This window comes from Pelmatolapia mariae, linkage group LG16_19 (assembly GCF_036321145.2).
Source record: "Pelmatolapia mariae isolate MD_Pm_ZW linkage group LG16_19, Pm_UMD_F_2, whole genome shotgun sequence".
In the NCBI taxonomy this organism is placed as follows: Eukaryota; Metazoa; Chordata; class Actinopteri; order Cichliformes; family Cichlidae; genus Pelmatolapia; species Pelmatolapia mariae.
In genome coordinates, this window is record NC_086241.1 from 10,595,390 (window position 1) to 10,612,496 (window position 17,107).

The 17,107-nt window shown below is 39.9% G+C and overlaps 1 protein-coding gene across 1 annotated transcript; it reads left to right on the plus strand.

Moving 5' to 3' along the window:
- Window positions 1-566: 566 nt before the first annotated feature.
- On the plus strand, window positions 567-15,660 carry LOC134646100 (pyridoxal kinase-like). The gene is made up of 11 exons (XM_063499803.1): window positions 567-824; window positions 1,792-1,846; window positions 11,086-11,190; window positions 12,098-12,181; window positions 12,259-12,293; window positions 12,470-12,555; window positions 12,734-12,779; window positions 12,879-12,990; window positions 13,113-13,249; window positions 13,328-13,394; window positions 13,648-15,660. The coding sequence occupies exons 1-11, from the start codon at window positions 744-746 to the stop codon at window positions 13,773-13,775; spliced, it is 936 nt and encodes a 311-aa protein (XP_063355873.1). The 5' UTR covers window positions 567-743; the 3' UTR covers window positions 13,776-15,660.
- The last annotated feature ends 1,447 nt before the right edge of the window (window positions 15,661-17,107 follow it).

Consider the following 17,107-nt stretch of genomic DNA (forward strand, 5'->3'; position numbering starts at 1 on the left):
GCTCCATAGGTGTGTGCTATTGGTTATTGATTGAAGCTATACAAGGGGGGGGGGGGGACTATTTTAACCATAAAAATAATATAAATGATCAATTCAAAGTATGCTTAGTTTATCCATAATTATTCAAACCAAAACCTATTTTCAAATTATACGTCCTACAATAATAATATAGTGAAATGACAGTGAAAACTATCTATTTTTCTCATATATGCCCCACTCAACCATGTGTTACATATGTTAAACAAGCATTTTCTGGGCTCTTTTTGTATTCTTGAAAGTTTTGAACAAAATTTAAGTAGGCTTTCAGTCATCCGTATATATTAATATAATTAATGTTCTCTGGAGATTGTGAAATAAATGTATTGTTTTGCCTGTGTGTGGCTGTTTCTATGTCTATATATCTATGTCGATCGTTTATTTTGTGGAAAAGGTGTTTTCCTATCACATACAAAAAATAATAATCACTGATAAACTTCAATCAACAACGGGAACCCCTTTTGTGTTTGCAACCCAGTTTTCCCACATTCCTGATGAGTCTGTGAATGCTCCACTTAGGAGTCCTCCTAGCTGCCTGAAGAAAAAAAGCCGTAAATGTGACTCGGCAGCACAGCTGCTGTCCTTCAAAGCTGGACTTATTCCCCACATGCTAAGTTTCTGCTTGCTTCAGGCTGCCCTGATCTTTAATACTGCTTTAGGGTAAAGTGAATCAGTCGGGTGTTTTTTTTAAACGCAGGTCGGCTATAATGGAGTGTCGCGTGTTGTCCATTCAGAGTCACGTTGTCAGGGGATACGTTGGGAACAAGTCGGCAACATTCCCGCTGCAGGTAAGAAGAACCGGATCTAACATTCAGGTGGTAGTTTCAAACAACCCTCTGTAGTCCAAAGAGAGAGAGACTGGGAGGGAAACAGCATCTAACTTGTAACGAAAACGGAGAAAATGTAGCCGGTCCACAGCGACACTTCCTGATTTATGAGATTTTGTAACATTTTCTGAGAAACATCAAAGGCCCTTTTCCCATTTTCCACCCTTTAATCCCACTAAACGACTGAAAACCTAAAAATACAACAGCAAATGCTGTTTAATATTAGTTAAACTGGAGCTGAAATATTCCAGCATGATTCTCATTGTTACTAATATACCACTCATTGTCAGTGATTACATCGCATTATAGCGTCCCAATTTTCATCTTTTTTTTAAAAAAAAAATCTAATTTAACACGTTAGGGAACTGTATCTGATCTATATTGATATTTGAAAATAAATTAATTTTTGTTATTTAATAGAAAAATGAATATATAGGAATTATTTGAAATCAAAGTCTTTCTTAACAAAATTGATCAGAAGAAACAGATAATCTTCTTCACTTTCACTGGGTAATGTCTGTGTTTGCCACTTACAATAGTGCATCCTTAAAAATGATCAGAATTCCCTGGTAACTTATTTAATTGTGGTTGCGTGATATCATCTTACACTATAATCCACTTTATTGTTCTTCTTATCAAACAAGTTTGATAACTGGAGTCGACAGTCCACAGAAGGAGCTATTTAGAAACTAAATTATGCAAAAGTTCTCGTCAAACATGCGATTTTGTGAAATGGAAAAACTGTTGAAGCTGTCAGAAAGGGGGGGGGGGTGCGCTGAAACTTTGAAACTCTGAATGTTGACTAGTTCTCACAGTGGTTCACCTTCAGCGTGCTGTTCCCGCAGTGCAGTGTGATTCATTTAGACAGAGTGCAATATGGAGCCCATTGTTCTCTGTTTTAACAGCTGCTTCATGTCTCTCTTCCCAGGTGCTGGGCTTTGAAGTGGACTCCATCAACTCGGTGCAGTTCTCCAATCACACAGGTTGGCTGAGTGATTTTAATGGAGCAGCAAAGTGCTTTTCATTCATTATCATAAAGTCGATTGACTCCTTTTTCTACTTGTGTAACAACTCAACCTTTTTATGCTGGTTGGTTGGACCATTAACTTTTGTCACTGCTGCTATATTACATGGATCGGATATGGAAATCATTTATTGAAAGCTTTTGTAAGGGTGGAAAAAAAATTGTCCGTTCTCATCCAGTTAGGTTGCTTGCATCCAGTTTGCCATAGTTGGTTAAAATATAACGCCTTAAGTTTAACAGAGTAGGTGGATTTAAGCACATTTTAGGGGCATTTAAGGATACATGCAACTTTTTTTGGTTGGTCAAAAGATTAAAAGAAGACTTCTTTGCACGCATGCATTGGGACTATTTTGCTAGCTGTACAGGGGAGTTATCTCGGTCTGTGTACTTTGGCTTGTTAGTACAGAACCCCTTTGATGAACTCTGTATGATTGCTATATGCGACTCAGTGAAAGACAGTCACTGTGACCATCAGCCAGGTTTAGAGGGGGAGACTCGGGGACTGTGTTTAACTAGAGAAGTTAATGTTTTTCTAAGAATCGCCTTCTTCAGCTCTCAGGTTACTCAGCTGTGAAAAGGCAGATAAATCTAAACTCTGAGCATATCCATGTGACGGCGCTGTATGATAGAGATGGCTTATTATATCTGATTATAATCCTTTACCTGTATATTGTGTAAGGTTGGGGTAAAAATTAACACAAGATTGTTGTGAGTATTCTGTTTGGAGATATTGTATTGGCACAGAGACACAAATATCAATATTTTATTAAATCTCTGGGAATACTACAAACAACAGGGCTCATCTCATGCACCACTATCCTGAGATAACATTTGGCAAGTAAACTTCCATTAAATCATCTCAACCGAAAAACCATCCAACGCACTTATCTTCGCAAAGCTATGTCCTAATTCCAAACAAGTGAATGGCTCAGTCACACGAGTGAAAATGGAACAGCAACTTCCTTGCATCCAGTTTTAATTTCGTTCACCAGTAGTTTTAGCCAGCAATCTTTTTTTTTTTCCTTACAAAAACAAGACGATATATAAATAAAAACTAAGGCATGAGGACAAAAACTTTGATGAAATGTATTGACACTTTCGTCAACAACATGAAAATGTTTTCAAGAGACGAGATCCAATCAGAACTAATTAAGTTGTGCTGAAAGGCGAGACAACTTTGGAAGTGATCCAATCAGAGATGAAGTCTTTGGTCTACCATAGTCAGGAGCCTCGTGGAGTAATCTGGGTCCAAAACTCTGTCAGCTTCAGGTCCCAAAGTCAAACGAATACTGCTGTATCACTGAGAATTAAAAACTGTCTAAATTATTTCATCTTTAATAAAATGATCAGCGTTGCTGCTTTACCAGGTGTAACAATTAAGTTTAACATCCAGGCATCCATGAAAACAGAATTTATTAAATTTAACGGAGTTTGAAGTTAGCAGGAAGTTAGCTCGCTAGTTTCCACCTAAACATGATATACCATGTTCTGACTGAGAGATTTCTGGAAAAATTAAAACATACAGCTCGGCTATCACTTCCAACTTAAATGAAGACAGAAAACTAAACAGCAGTGATGTTTGTAGGGTTACTGAAGTTGGACTAGCTGGTATATTATGATATGCAACGTGATCGCTAGCGACACAGCTATGTTAGCATAACATAAAGAGAAGAATGAGTTGAGTAAAGTTTGACTTATCTGACTGTTTTGTTTCGCTTATAGACCCTGTGCACGAGAAAATGCTAACTTCCTGGTTTGAGACCGGATGTAGGGTTGTACATTTCCAGTAGCTTTACTTTGCGGTCAATCGCTACTGCGAAGATATACTCCAAAATCATGTCCAAAACTCGAAAACGGAAAGATCGCGTTAAGTTACAAAGAGCAGAAGGTGGGAACACTCACCACTGTTGTGTCATAAAAAATGTAATGATCAATTTTGACGTTTAAAGAGTTTAGATCGATCAGTTGTTTACATCACTCAACACAAGCAGAACTGCATTACAAAATCAGAAGACACATCGTCCACATTCAGAAGCACATCTCTGTATAGTGACTGGTCTTATGATTTAAACAGGCAAATGTTCAGCATTCAAACTACAGGTGAACAATAGTCAAACCAGATGTTTCCCCCGTTATGTCGATATCAGCTAGTCAAGTACACACCTACACAGCATGTTAACAAACCGTGAAAAAAAGCCACACAAAAAATGAATGATTGCTGGTAAGGGTTTCTATACATTAGTATTTACGAAGGGTATGTTGTGACTTACCTTCAAAATTACAGTGGTCTCTCGCTATAATGCTGTTCACCTTTCACCTCGCTGTTTCGCAGATTTTTTAGTGCAAGTTTGCATGCTTTTTTTTTTTTTTTACATCACATTGTGTCCTGCGTCCTGATCGGCTGCAGACGATCTCCTCCATGCCGTCTCTCCTGTACAGTACAGAATTGCTGCATCGATCGCTAGCAGTGTGACTCTGAAGTGCAGTACTGTATGTCAACGGTGTCGACGAAACGTTTTGCACCGTCAAAAAATAAAATTGGCTACTTGATTTCACCTATCGCTGGTTATTTTTAGAACATAACACCCGCGATAAACGAGGGACTGCTGTTTACAGATACTGAGAAATATAAAATTTGAATCCCCTTTTCTCTTTTGCTCTGAGGCGCGGGGGAAAAAATATCGACAAGTCGATGAACATCATTTACAGATATATTGGGTAAATGCCCAAGACATCTATAGAAATGTAAATCGCCGCTTGATTCATTCATTTGCTTAACTTGTTTTGGACCGTAAACAAGGCGCGAATAGGACACCGGAAACAAAGCTCCCCACAGGAGTTTCCACACCGGAAGTAGCATATGCTAACATGCACATAGTCTATTGCGCCTTATAATCCGGTGCGCCTTATGGTCCGAAAAATACGGTAACCTTCATGATTTGTGTTCGTCATAAAGTGCCACAAAATGTCAACGCGGAAGAGAAGTGCTGACATGTGGAATTAGATTTAGGATACTGTAAGTTTATACTTTTTAGTTGACTAAGAAACTAAACTAAAAGAATTTAGATAAATTACCAAACCTAATCGATGTTTTAGTGTAAAGATTAACTAAAACAAAACCAAAATTTGCTGATAACACGAACACTTCTTGCATCTGCAAAAGTAAAATCTGTGTCTGCCCCTTGATTGTAATGAATTTTTATACATTATGTAACCGATTGCAACTTTGGGTGACTAAGTGGTTGCCCAGAGCTTGAGCTTGTTGCAAAGCCACTTCCGATCACAAGGGGATTGCACAGGTTTCCTGACGGGAGGCAACCTTTCTGCAAACAGTTGAAGTCTGACTTGGACTGACTGCACTCACTCTCAGAGAGATTGTTGAAGGGCTGTAAATAGTTGCTGTAACATTTATAAATGCAGATAAATTGTCAGCATGTTGCCAGCAGTCTGAATAACTCTTTGTCAATGACCACAACTTTAGAGGACTCGATTCAACTGGCTGTCAACTATTTGTATTCTGGTTAAATTACTGTAGGACAGGAATTTTATGTCCATGCAGTAGTCCAGACAGTGGACACAGGGTATCGCTATACAAACTTTAAAGATGTTATATTTAGATAGCAGAAATAGATTTAGGATGGAAAGGAATTAAAGTACCTGCAGACTGTTTAGCATTATCTAGAACAGTGGTTCCCAAACTTTTTTTGCTGAGCCCCCCTTTGTTTACAAGAAAAATGTTCGCCCCCCCCCCCCCCCCCCCCGCACGCGCGCACGCACACATCCTCCAACACAAACACTGATTTTAAATTTAAACACACTAGCTCCTTTACACAGTTGGAGCTGCAGTAATACAGTGCATACAGTAATGTTAGACACCCCACGGGGAAGCACAAGATAGCCTGACTTCCACAGATTCGGCCTCCCGAGAGGAAAAGCTCACTCCTGAAAGACTGGAAAAACTACATTTTACATCAAATTTTTGTCTTTCTTAAACCACACACACCCATATTTTGCTCCATTGCGGTTTATTTCACACCTCAAACATTTAGTAAAAAATTAAGCAAATACAAGTAATCTGCAATAAATTACAGGTAGTAATAAAATAAACTACTAACTCTTTCACGCTACGTCCACACCTACAAGGGGATTTTTGGAAACGCAGCTGTTTCGTCCACACGTAAACGGCGTTTCGAATCACCGAAAACGGAGATTTTTTTAAAACTCCTTTTTGGCGTTTACGTGTGGACGAGGAATACAGAGTTCATCACGCAACCTCAAAGGTATGTGCCTTTTTTCACGTCACGCTGTGCGCCACGTTATTGTTTACATGAGATGAATTGCAGAATGGCAGATAGAGACACACGGGTTGTGTGGGAGACTTTAAATCATCAAACTGTAAATTATAAATTTTAAATTGTTATTGATCCCTTTACCCCTAGTCCTAAAGTGTATATTTATTTTCTTACTCTTCTTATATATATTGTTTGTTTACTTGCACTGTTGTAACTGGAGCCTCGTCCTCTCGTCTCTCTATATACTGGACTTATGTAGCGGAGATGACAATAAAGTTTACTTTGACTTCAGCAGCAAGCAGGCGCACCGAGGGCTCTCGCGCTCACTTTTCGCATATAGAATTTCGGAAAAACATCGGTGCAAATTATAAGTCTGCATCATAATGTCTGGTGTTTTCGTGTTTGTTGTTTTGTTTTTATTTTCTTTTATTTTGCGAGTTGGTTATTAGATGCCGCTCCAGCCAGCCAGAGAATCCCCCGCCGCCCCTCCCTGTCCTCCCTGTGCCGCAAGTAGCAGGCGCACCTCGCAAACGGAGGGCGCCCTTACTCCCAGGAAATGGGCGGTAGAAAACCGATCGGTGCCTATGCCATTCCCAATATGCGCTGGCTAATGTCGGGGCAGCACGAGTACGAGCATTTTTTTTTTTTTTTTTTTTTTTTGCCAATGCCCGTGATGCCGCCCCGGGCAACTGCCCGTGTCGCCCGTATCAAAAACCGCTACTGTTGCTATCAATACATTTTTCAAAAAATGTCTCTCTGTGCAAAATGGGTTCAAAAACATAAACAGATGTGGGATACTGTTTGTCCGTGATTTGGAGAGCCCAGCGCTGCTCCCGACACAGGGAAAACCAATTCTGCAGGGGAGACCTACCTCAGCACTTGTGCAGGTGAAGCCAAAGGGAAGATATGCTTCACCATATTTTCTAGTCTTTGGCTTAGAATGAAGTTGGTTTGGAAACATATTCAGCGATGCTTCATCTCCTGCTTTGCGTTTCTGTGGCCGCCCCGTGCTAGCAGTGTCCAAGCGTTTTGTTTCCCCCCCTCTTTCATGCCGCGCCCCCCCTGCAATGGCTCTGCGCCCCCCCTAGGGGGCGGGCCCCACACTTTGGGAAGGTCTGATCTAGAAGATCATTGTAAAGATGACCATATCGATGTTGATTATCATACAGATATCTCCAGTCCAGAGACCAAATGGACGCTGTTCAATGCGTTAAAAGGATCCCCAAAGTAACAGCTAAGAGCTTAAAGGAATCACTGCGGCTGGTTAGCACAGCAGACATTGCAAAGGAGAGACACAGCACTCTGAGTCCTGAATAGACGTCTGTGGGAGAATTTCACAAAGGCAAAGACGACGGTTGTTTCACTCCTCTCGCCAAAGAGGCTTGATTGACAGTCCTAACAGGGAACATGTTGGTGAATGCAGACTGTAGAGATTCACAGCAGTTTTAACGGCTGACATATCTTTTACTTATTGTTTTTCTTGGCTTACTGTATCCATCATGTAAATAAACATGGTGCTTCTCAGTCTAGTTTGCACTCAACAACAAGCCGTTTGTGAAGCTATAATGTTGTGCAACTTACAGTGTGCACAGGTGAAACTTTTCAACCTTATTTTGGGACGAAAACACAAAACCTTTAAAATGTCTTCTGTCTCTCCCACTGTTCAGTTAGAGAGCAGGTTCAAAATAACTGCCCACAGGCCTTACCTCTACCAGGTCTCTCCCAGAAAGCTAATCATTGTATTGGCTTAATATCTGGTAGCCCCAGTCTGTATCCCTTATATATTAAATCAGAAATATGTTCTGCTAATATCATTTGCAGTACTGTGCAAATGTCTTGAGGCACACTCTCTTTTCTTTATATTTTGCTTTGAAGGAGCCGGACTTTCTTGTCATTTTTTGACAAATAGGTTTTGAGCATCAGTTCTTTAAAGTTTCTTAAGATTTTTTTTAAAAGTTTTTCAACAGGCACTGGCTGTTTTTTCACTTATGTTCATTCCTTGTACCTGACCATTTTCAGACTGTTTTGTCTGTTCAGCCACTGAATAAACAGATAAAGAGATGAACATATCAATTCAATTATTTTTGTTTTTATTTAGCGCTAACTCACATCAACAGTCTCATCAAGTCACTTTATATATAACACCAACAATCAGACAACCCCGTATGAGCAGGCACTTGGTGACAGTGGGAAGGAAAAACTCCTTTTTCAACAGGAAAAATGTGTCCTTAAAAATTTGAGAACTTGCAGGTCTTGGAAAAACAAACACGCTGAACAGTATCTGAAAGCCGTGGCCTTAAAAAGTAAAAAACACCCAGCAAAAACCTGACACAGGACCTGAGAGATTCATCTGGACCTTCAGTTGATCCGTGTACTGTTCACCGAAGCCTCGTCAGAACTGGTCTCAGTGGAAGGGTCGCTGTCAAATTGCCAAATTACCCAATAACTAGACTGAAGATCAGTGGCAATGGGTCTTATGGTGTGATGAATGAAAATTCAGAACAAAAGGCAGTAAACATCCAAAGAAGAGCTTTGAATGTCCTTCAAGACGCTTGGAAGACTATTCCTGAAGACTACTTAAATTACGAGAAAGCTGCCTAAGAGCGTTCAAACTGTGATTGACTGATTTTCAAGCTCATTAGAATTGTACAGACTCTGTTTTTTGCCTTCTATATTGTATTTCCATGGATGTTTGCACATTTCAATACCCCCTTCTCATTTTCCTTACAAAATATAAAGAAATTAGGGGTATCTTGAGATACTGTCTAAAGATCAGGATGTATTGTTGTTCAAATAGTATCCGTGGAGTCCTCAAAGACTCCTCTAAGCAGCTGGATGAAATAAAAAATCCATCTGAAAAAAAAAAAATCTTTTTGATTGACAGATTATAATGATTTTTACTTGTTTGACCCCAAAGCAAAAATGTGAGCATTCCTGCTGCTATGGTAGAAATCTCAGCAATGGAAAGTAAATGGACTGATTCTTATAGAGCACTTTTCTACTGGAGCACTCAAAGCACTTTATATGACATGGCTGACTCATACACTTAAGTGTTTTTGTCAAATACTGGCACTCTGGTGGATGCATCAGACCAACTTGGGGTTCGGTATCTTGCCCAAGGACACTTTGGCTGCTTCAGTCTGCATGCCAATGATCAAACCCTCCAATTAGTGGATGATCCACTTTTCCTCCTGAGCCACAGGCATCCCAAGTCAATGTTTACTTGCTTGCAATCGCTACTGATCTTGGAGATTACTTCAAGCGAATGATTCTTAAGCAACTGGTGTGGGGTTTTTTTTGTTGTTTTTTTTCCAACCACTGTCTTTTTATTTACCTTTTAAAAAAAATCTATTTGTGAATACATGCATGTTCTCACAAGTATATTGTGCAATAGTCACACAATCAGACAGTGAAAATATCATTAAGGAAAAAAATATGGCAGTTACACTAGTGGGCTCAAGGCTAGAGTTTCCACATTTTTTTTTTTTAAAGTCAGCACTGCAGGACAAACACTTAGCTGTTAAGAAAGCAGCAAAACCTGTCACAATTTTTTGCTGCCTAAGATGCACTGAACCAGGAGTAGCCATAAAGTCTTAAGCGGTGCAGACTTCAGCAGATTGCAATGAAAGCTATCACAAAGAAAAGAAAATGCTGGAAAAGGGCAGGAAACCAGCTTCTTGTAACACAAGTGAAGCTGGTGGAAGCCGATGCTCAGAGAGGTTATGCAAGTTAATTTTCAATTATGCATGAAGGGAAAACGATGAGGGATAAAGCAGGTTAAACAGGGCACATGTGACTCTCCACATGAGTCATGTGGCTCAGGAGGAGACGGAAGACAGTTTGAACAGATATTGGACGTGTTACATGATACATGAGTCTATGATGACAGTTGCATCCTATCGCAACAAGCCAGGGTAGTTGCAAAACCTGTAACCTACGTGGCTTTTGTTTTAGTTTTTTTGGGGGGTTTTTGTCGTTGAAATTTCTCAAGGTTTCAGAGTACTCCTCAGCATTAGTAAATTACCCCATACAGATATAACCTTTGCCCCACATTTAGTTTGTTGGCATTTCTCCCGCCTAATCAACACACCTGCAGAGATGATGGGATTATTAGTTGGGGTTCATGTGTTGAAGTATGCAAAGAATGCGCTTTTCTCTGCAGGAGCAGGACGCCTACACAGAAATCACTTGAACCAATACAAATGGGAAGCTGATGAGTTTTGAACATTCGATCATACTCTGAATGTGACCCTTCATCTTGTTTATTTCCGGTATGTTTAAAGATTAAAATTCTGAAATGTTCCACTTTCAGTGGAAGCGCCCCCAACCACAGCACAAGCTGCTGCTTTGCTGTGAGCTTTCTGTTAAGTCCTCTCTGCAGGAGGCTAACTCGCTGGCTCGTGTTCAAGTTTGGGCTCTGTGTGAGCTCTTATATTTTTTCCTCTGGTATACAGGAGTGTTTGTGTGTCCATTTTGTGTGCAGTCATTTGTAGTCAGAACAGCTTTTTAGAGTTTATTCTAGTTTAATGGTGAAAGAGGGACAAAGAAAGGCGAGCTGGCAGCCAGGATACAAGCTTTCCATTCAGTAGCTGCGGAGGCCCTGCTAAGTACAAAGGGGAGAGGGACCTCAGCAGAGGGAATTAGGTTGATGGAAAAACAGAGAAAGGATGGCAATGTCTACTAAGTTGATTTATACACAGTAGGGCTAATGCAATATATGAGCCCTTCTATTAGGTTAAGTAGTGCAAATGTGTGTCCTCCTTCCTCATTTATCCTCAAAAGGTCTAAAATCATGGTTTTAGACTTTGACACAAAACATCCTTGAAATAAGAGAGTTAACCAAATCAAATCAGATTTAGCAATGGAAAAATTTCATCTGTTTTATTTATTTTTTATCTCTGCCCAGGCTACGCCCACTGGAAGGGGCAAGTACTGACAGCAGAAGAACTGAATGTGCTCTATGAGGGTATTAAGCTCAACAATGTGAACCACTATGACTACATCCTCACAGGTGAGTTTAAGGAGTGTCTCCTTTCAGTATTATTCATACAAAAATCTTAAGTTTATTGTGGGCGGCATTGATCTGATAAGGCTGCGTGGGACATTAGGTTACAGCACACCTGATGGAGGTAGGCTTTATCACTGAGGGGTCAGAGAGGGAGCTGTACCAGGAGCCTCCTTGTGATTGCTTTGGTTGCTAGAAGATTGCCATGGTCACCCACTGTTTGCATGGAAAAATGCCGTCTTGTCTGCAAATACTTCCCATTTGCACTCAGTTGTAGTGAAAACTACAGACAAGTAGTGACATCCAAGCAAGCTATTAGCAACTACAGCAGTCTACTAGCGATCAAAGCAATCAAAGTACCTTTTTGGTGCAACAGCATATACCTTTTTGTGACCAATTTTGCACTAGCAACCTCCAGCAATCACTTGCCAACCTAGTTGTGAGTTTTCTCTAGAGCCTGGCAGTCACCAGGAAGAGGTAGATTCTGTTGAGGTGAATATGAGGAAAAATTTGGATTCACTTTCACATTTTGCTGCATTTGTATTTAATTTTTGGCATCAGGATTAACAAAGCTTCAGAAAATGTGATTTTTTTTTTTCTACTCTCCGGGTGATGCACGTGCTTCATAAAATGGTTCCAGAGACTGCGGTCCTCATTAGTACAGACTTGGTCTTTGGCCTTCATTACTGGGACTTTAGAACAGCTTACAGTTCAGTTACACAGCAGGTGTCACCAACAACACATTTTTACCTTATGACCCGTGGTTGTTGTCTGTGTGACCGAGGTCCAAAAATCTCATAACAAACTTTAGGAAGTTCAGAAACTAGAAATTGTGTGTGTGTGTGTGTGTGTGTGTGTGTGTGTGTGTGTAGCAATGCTGTAGTTCAGGTTAACCCAAAATTTCTTCCCAAAGGATACAGCAGGGACATCTCCTTCCTGGAGACGGTGGTTGATATTATTAAGGAGCTGAAGAAGGCCAATCCCAGCTTGGTGTACGGTGAGTGTCAGATTGGATTTTCCATTTTAAAAAGTGAACTTTTTTTAAGCCTCATTTTTTAAATTTCTTCTTTCCAGTTTGTGATCCTGTTATGGGAGACCAGGGTGCTATGGTAAGCAGTTATCCACACACATCCAGCTGCTGACAGTTTAATGAACAGTGTCGTGTTCTTTTTGTGCTCTTCAGTGCACTCTTGAATTACAGTGTAGGATTTGTTTAGTCATTTTGGACAGTATAACAATTTCCATTTGTCAGATTTATGTATTTTGTTGTTGTTGCTTGCTTCAGTATGTTCCAGAGAACCTGCTGCCAGTCTACAAGAACAAAGTAGTGCCTTTGGCTGACATCCTGACTCCCAACCAATTTGAAGCAGAGTGAGTGCTTTAAACAGTTTTTACATCGAAGAATAAAAGAATAATGATCCTTTACATCGTTTTTTTTAATTGTTATTTTTTTATATTTACAGAAGCTTAAAAATACGCTGTAAAAACTAATTAAAAGATGCAAAATGGCAAGCATTGCTCCTTTTTTGTGACTTTTTTTTTTTCATAGGCTCTTAACTGGGAGGAAAATTAACACAGAGGAAGATGCTATTGAGGTGAATATCAGAAACATTTTGTTTGGCTGTGTTTGGATTTAATTTGTGGCATCAGGACTGACAGAGTCTGAGAAAATTGGATTTTTATTTGTTCTGCAGGTGATGGACCTGCTACATAAAATGGGTCCAGAGACCGTGGTCCTCACTAGTACAGACCTTCCATCGAAACAAGGGGACCAGTTCCTGGTGGCTCTTGGAAGCCAAAAAATAAGTAAAGTATCAGGCTGACTTTGTCAAAATGGCTATAAACTGTGGGGATGCAGTCCTCGTGTAGGATCAACAGAGTAACCTATAAAATTAGGGTAACGGCTCTGTTTGTCCTCGTCACTGCAGAGAAACCAGATGGGACCATCACATATCAGAAAATCTGCATGGACATCCCCAAAGTCGATGCTGTATTTGTGGGAACAGGAGACCTTTTTGCTGCCATGATGTTAGCCTGGACTCATCATCACCCCAAGGACCTGAAGGTCAGCAACACATAAGTGTTTTCAGTCAAATGCAGATAATATATGAATCATAGCTAAACTAATCTTCCTTTTTAACAGACTGCCTGTGAGAAGACTGTTTCTGTCATGCACCATGTCATTAAGAGGACCATTACTTATGCCAATGGTAGGGTTTGTGCATGTATCCAGTGACTTTAGTGTGTCATCAGGTTTTTCTACTTTGTCTTCAAGTTGTTTACTGGGGCACTTTTTGCTTGTGTTGTTAATAGGTTTAGGTTAGATATTTAGTAAAAGCTTTTTATATTTTGAAACAAATAGCTTCGTGACTGTGTATAACCTATCCTTTGAGTTCTTGGTTGTTTAGTTCACCACAGGGCAAAAACCTGTTTGTTTCCCTTAAACGTCTCCCTCTTTTTCAGAAACGGCTGGCCCCGGGAAAAGGCCTACCCCTGCACAACTGGAGCTGAGGATGGTTCAGAGCAAAGCAGACATCGAGAATCCTGCCATTGTAGTGGAAGCCAAGGTTTTACAAAAGTTTTCACAGTGAAGACTGTAATGTTCTCTGTGAACTTTTCACTTTAAGATGGTAGAAATCTGGGCAGTCCGCCAGACAAAGATAGGATTTTCACATCAAAGACTGTCACGTGTCTCTGCCTTACAGAATCACTGGGGGGGGGACGGGGAGGAGGGGGGGGCGTTACTACTGTTTTTATTTTGTTCGTGAGCGGTCAGTAGGATTTCTGTTTGTGTTCTGCTCACAGACACTGAAATAACTGCCATAAGTGTCTGTTCTGTGGCTAGCGAAGACAACATCTGCCCTTGATTCAGAACAAAAACAACACATCAGCCAGTTTTGAACCCTTTTCAGACACGGGATGCGTAACATTACTGGCTTCATCAGCTTCTCGGGTGATTGCATTATGGCATTCTGGCATGGGTTAATTTTACGTTAATGTCACTAACAATTGAATTCAGACATACTCGGGACTGTGACAGACACAACTACGATACGAACACAATATTTGTGGGTCTGGTGAGAAGGCTTCACGCTGCCCCTCTTAGACATGAAAGAGGTCTCTCTTCTGGAATAGCAAAAATGCATCGTGTGGGAATGTTTTAATCTCGTTGCAAATTTAAAATGGTTGATTAGATACAATATTAATATGTACATGTTACTGCTTTTTATGTCGTCCTCTGGTGAGTTGAGAGACCCACTGAGATGCATGAGAGGCATGCACAGTTCTGGTCTAACAGACCTGTCCATTAATGTGACTGCAAACATTCATAACTATGCCAAGTTCAAAGCGATTTGTAAAGGTAACTGGTGCAAAGATTTTTATTTACCTAGCAGCGATTCACAACAACTGTCTGCTCAGGGCACTCTTTATTGTACCGATTAGACCCTCAGAATTATACAGAGAAACCCAATGACTTTCTTTAATCAACTGGCAATATTGAGGAGAAAAAGTCTGTTTTAATAGCTTTGCCCTCACCCCAAGTTTCTTCATATAAGTAAAAAGTGCAACAAGTGACAACAACCAATATTAAAATAGGCAAAATGCAGGAAGCTATAGAAATGGAATGGATAATGGGATACAGATTTGTGTTCAGCCATGAAGCTATTGCAGCAGATTAATCGAAAGACGTGCATGTCTGAAAGGGGCTCATGTTTATATTAAAGAATCATTTCAAGATAGTGAAAATAATTTATTAAGCTGAACAGAAAATGCACAAAACCAGTGTTATATGCATGGCCATTCGTCTACTTGTTTTGAGACTAGAACATCACTACAAGTATGTCGCTCACAAGGCATTATAAGAACATGAGTAGACTATCTGTGATAACATTAAAACATGCTGGGTTAATCCACTATAAAATGATTGTTAACTGTTAAGAATGCATGCAATGTGCTTAATGCACTTCATTTCAAGACAAGTGTTGCCACCTTATAAATCGAGTGGATAAGTGCTGAAATGTGTTTCAGTAGGTTGTAGTCTTGTTCTCATTTTATTCCAACTCTGCTATTTTAGAAAACTTGCGACTTTAATGATAATCGTAATAGCTGATGTCAAAAATGTTCTTTTAATCAATTTTCCTAAAAATGAAGTTTGTCACGTTCTTTTTTTAAATTACGCAATGCTTTCTTGCAGGTGTGTAACATGGTAGATTCATGTCTTAAGCATCTCAAATTGAGGTATTTGCACAGATGATCTTTAATATATTTACTAATGGTCACTGTTTTCTTTTATGACTGTTGTCATATCTCTAGAAGAGTGTCTATGAGAGACCACGTTATACTGTAGCCTTAACAAGGTTAGGAAAGCAAAACAGTGGTTGTGAATGTTTTTGTGTGCTTATATCTGATTCTCGCACATAATGTTAGAAAGTCAAGTGCCAAATCTTGAGCTGCTGCTCTGTTATAGAGCAATACATAAACAATTAAAATAATAATCTTTTTATTGAAATTGTGCCTCATTTGTGTTCATTTATTTATTTATTTTTTTTGTCTGTTGGGTTTCAAGATAAGTGTTCTAAGAGAACTGAGATCTGGTTACTGTAAAGTGAGCTCCATGTCGTGTTCAAGAAACCAGTTTCAAATGATTTGAGCTTTGTAACATGCAACCAGAAGATGGTCACAAAGGACTGGACATGCTCAGCAACAACACTCAGGTAGGCTGTGGTGTTTAAACGATGCTGAAGTACACCACCGCCCTCAGACTAAGCAGGTGATAGAAGCCAGGACGGATCAGTGTTTTCATCCTTTTTTTGACAAATTTTGACCATCTGAATGTTGAAAATCAGGACTTGTCATAACAGGCAACTTTTTTTCTAGTCTTGTCCAGTTTTAATGAGCCCGTGTGAACTGGCTGACAGGAGAGGTGTGGTCTTCTGCTGCTGTAGCCCTTCTGCTTTAAAGTTTGACATGTTCTGCATTCATACCTTTGTTGTAGTGAGTAGTTATTTGACTTACTGTTGCCTTCCTATCAGCTCGAAGCAGTCTGGCCATTCTCCTTATCAACAAAGCATTGTATTATAGCTCAGGGAACAACCACTCATTTTTCAGACCATTCTCTGTGAATTCTGGAGATGGTTGTTTCGGTAAATCTCAGCAGATCAGTATATTCTGAAATACTTAGACCAGCCCACCCGGAACCAACAACTGTGCTATGCTCAAAATCACTTAAAACACCTTTCTTCCCCCTTCTGATGCCGAGTTTGAACTTCAGCAGGTCGTCTTGATCATTTCAACATGGCTAAATGCATTAAGCAGGTGCCATTTGAGTGGCTGATTTCTTATTAATGTTAATGACCAATTAAACAGACATACCTGATGAAGTGGCCAGTGAGTGTAGTTTTTCTCTGTTAAGTCTAAGTAAAGGAGGATACTGGAGCCATTGTGGAGAGGTAATTGCTCACCAGCTTAAATCAGGTACCACAGTTGAACTGGATCTTATCCATGTGCTCCAATGAGAACACATTTTAATATGAAAAGAAATAAGGGAATATGAAAGGAAGAACAAAGGCAAAGACGTCAGCACGTCTTGGCAGGTGCTTACTATATTGTGTGATTAGGGCCGGGTGACAGGGCTGTGTTTTGTCACTAATCCACAGTATGAATAGCCAGCATTAGCCCAGATAACCAGACAGGCCAACATGTCTGTAACCTGATCACAGCAACAAAGAAAACGGGTTCTTATTCGGGGCCAGTATACACTAGAGAAATGAGAAAGTACAGACTAAAGCTGACTAAAACAAGCTGTGATAACCATTTTTGGGAAGCTGGCATAAATGCAACAGAAGGCAGCTTGCAGATGAATTTGATTCATTTTATCAATGCAACAAGGACTCTGGTGCATGTGTTTATTAAGCTTGTCCTC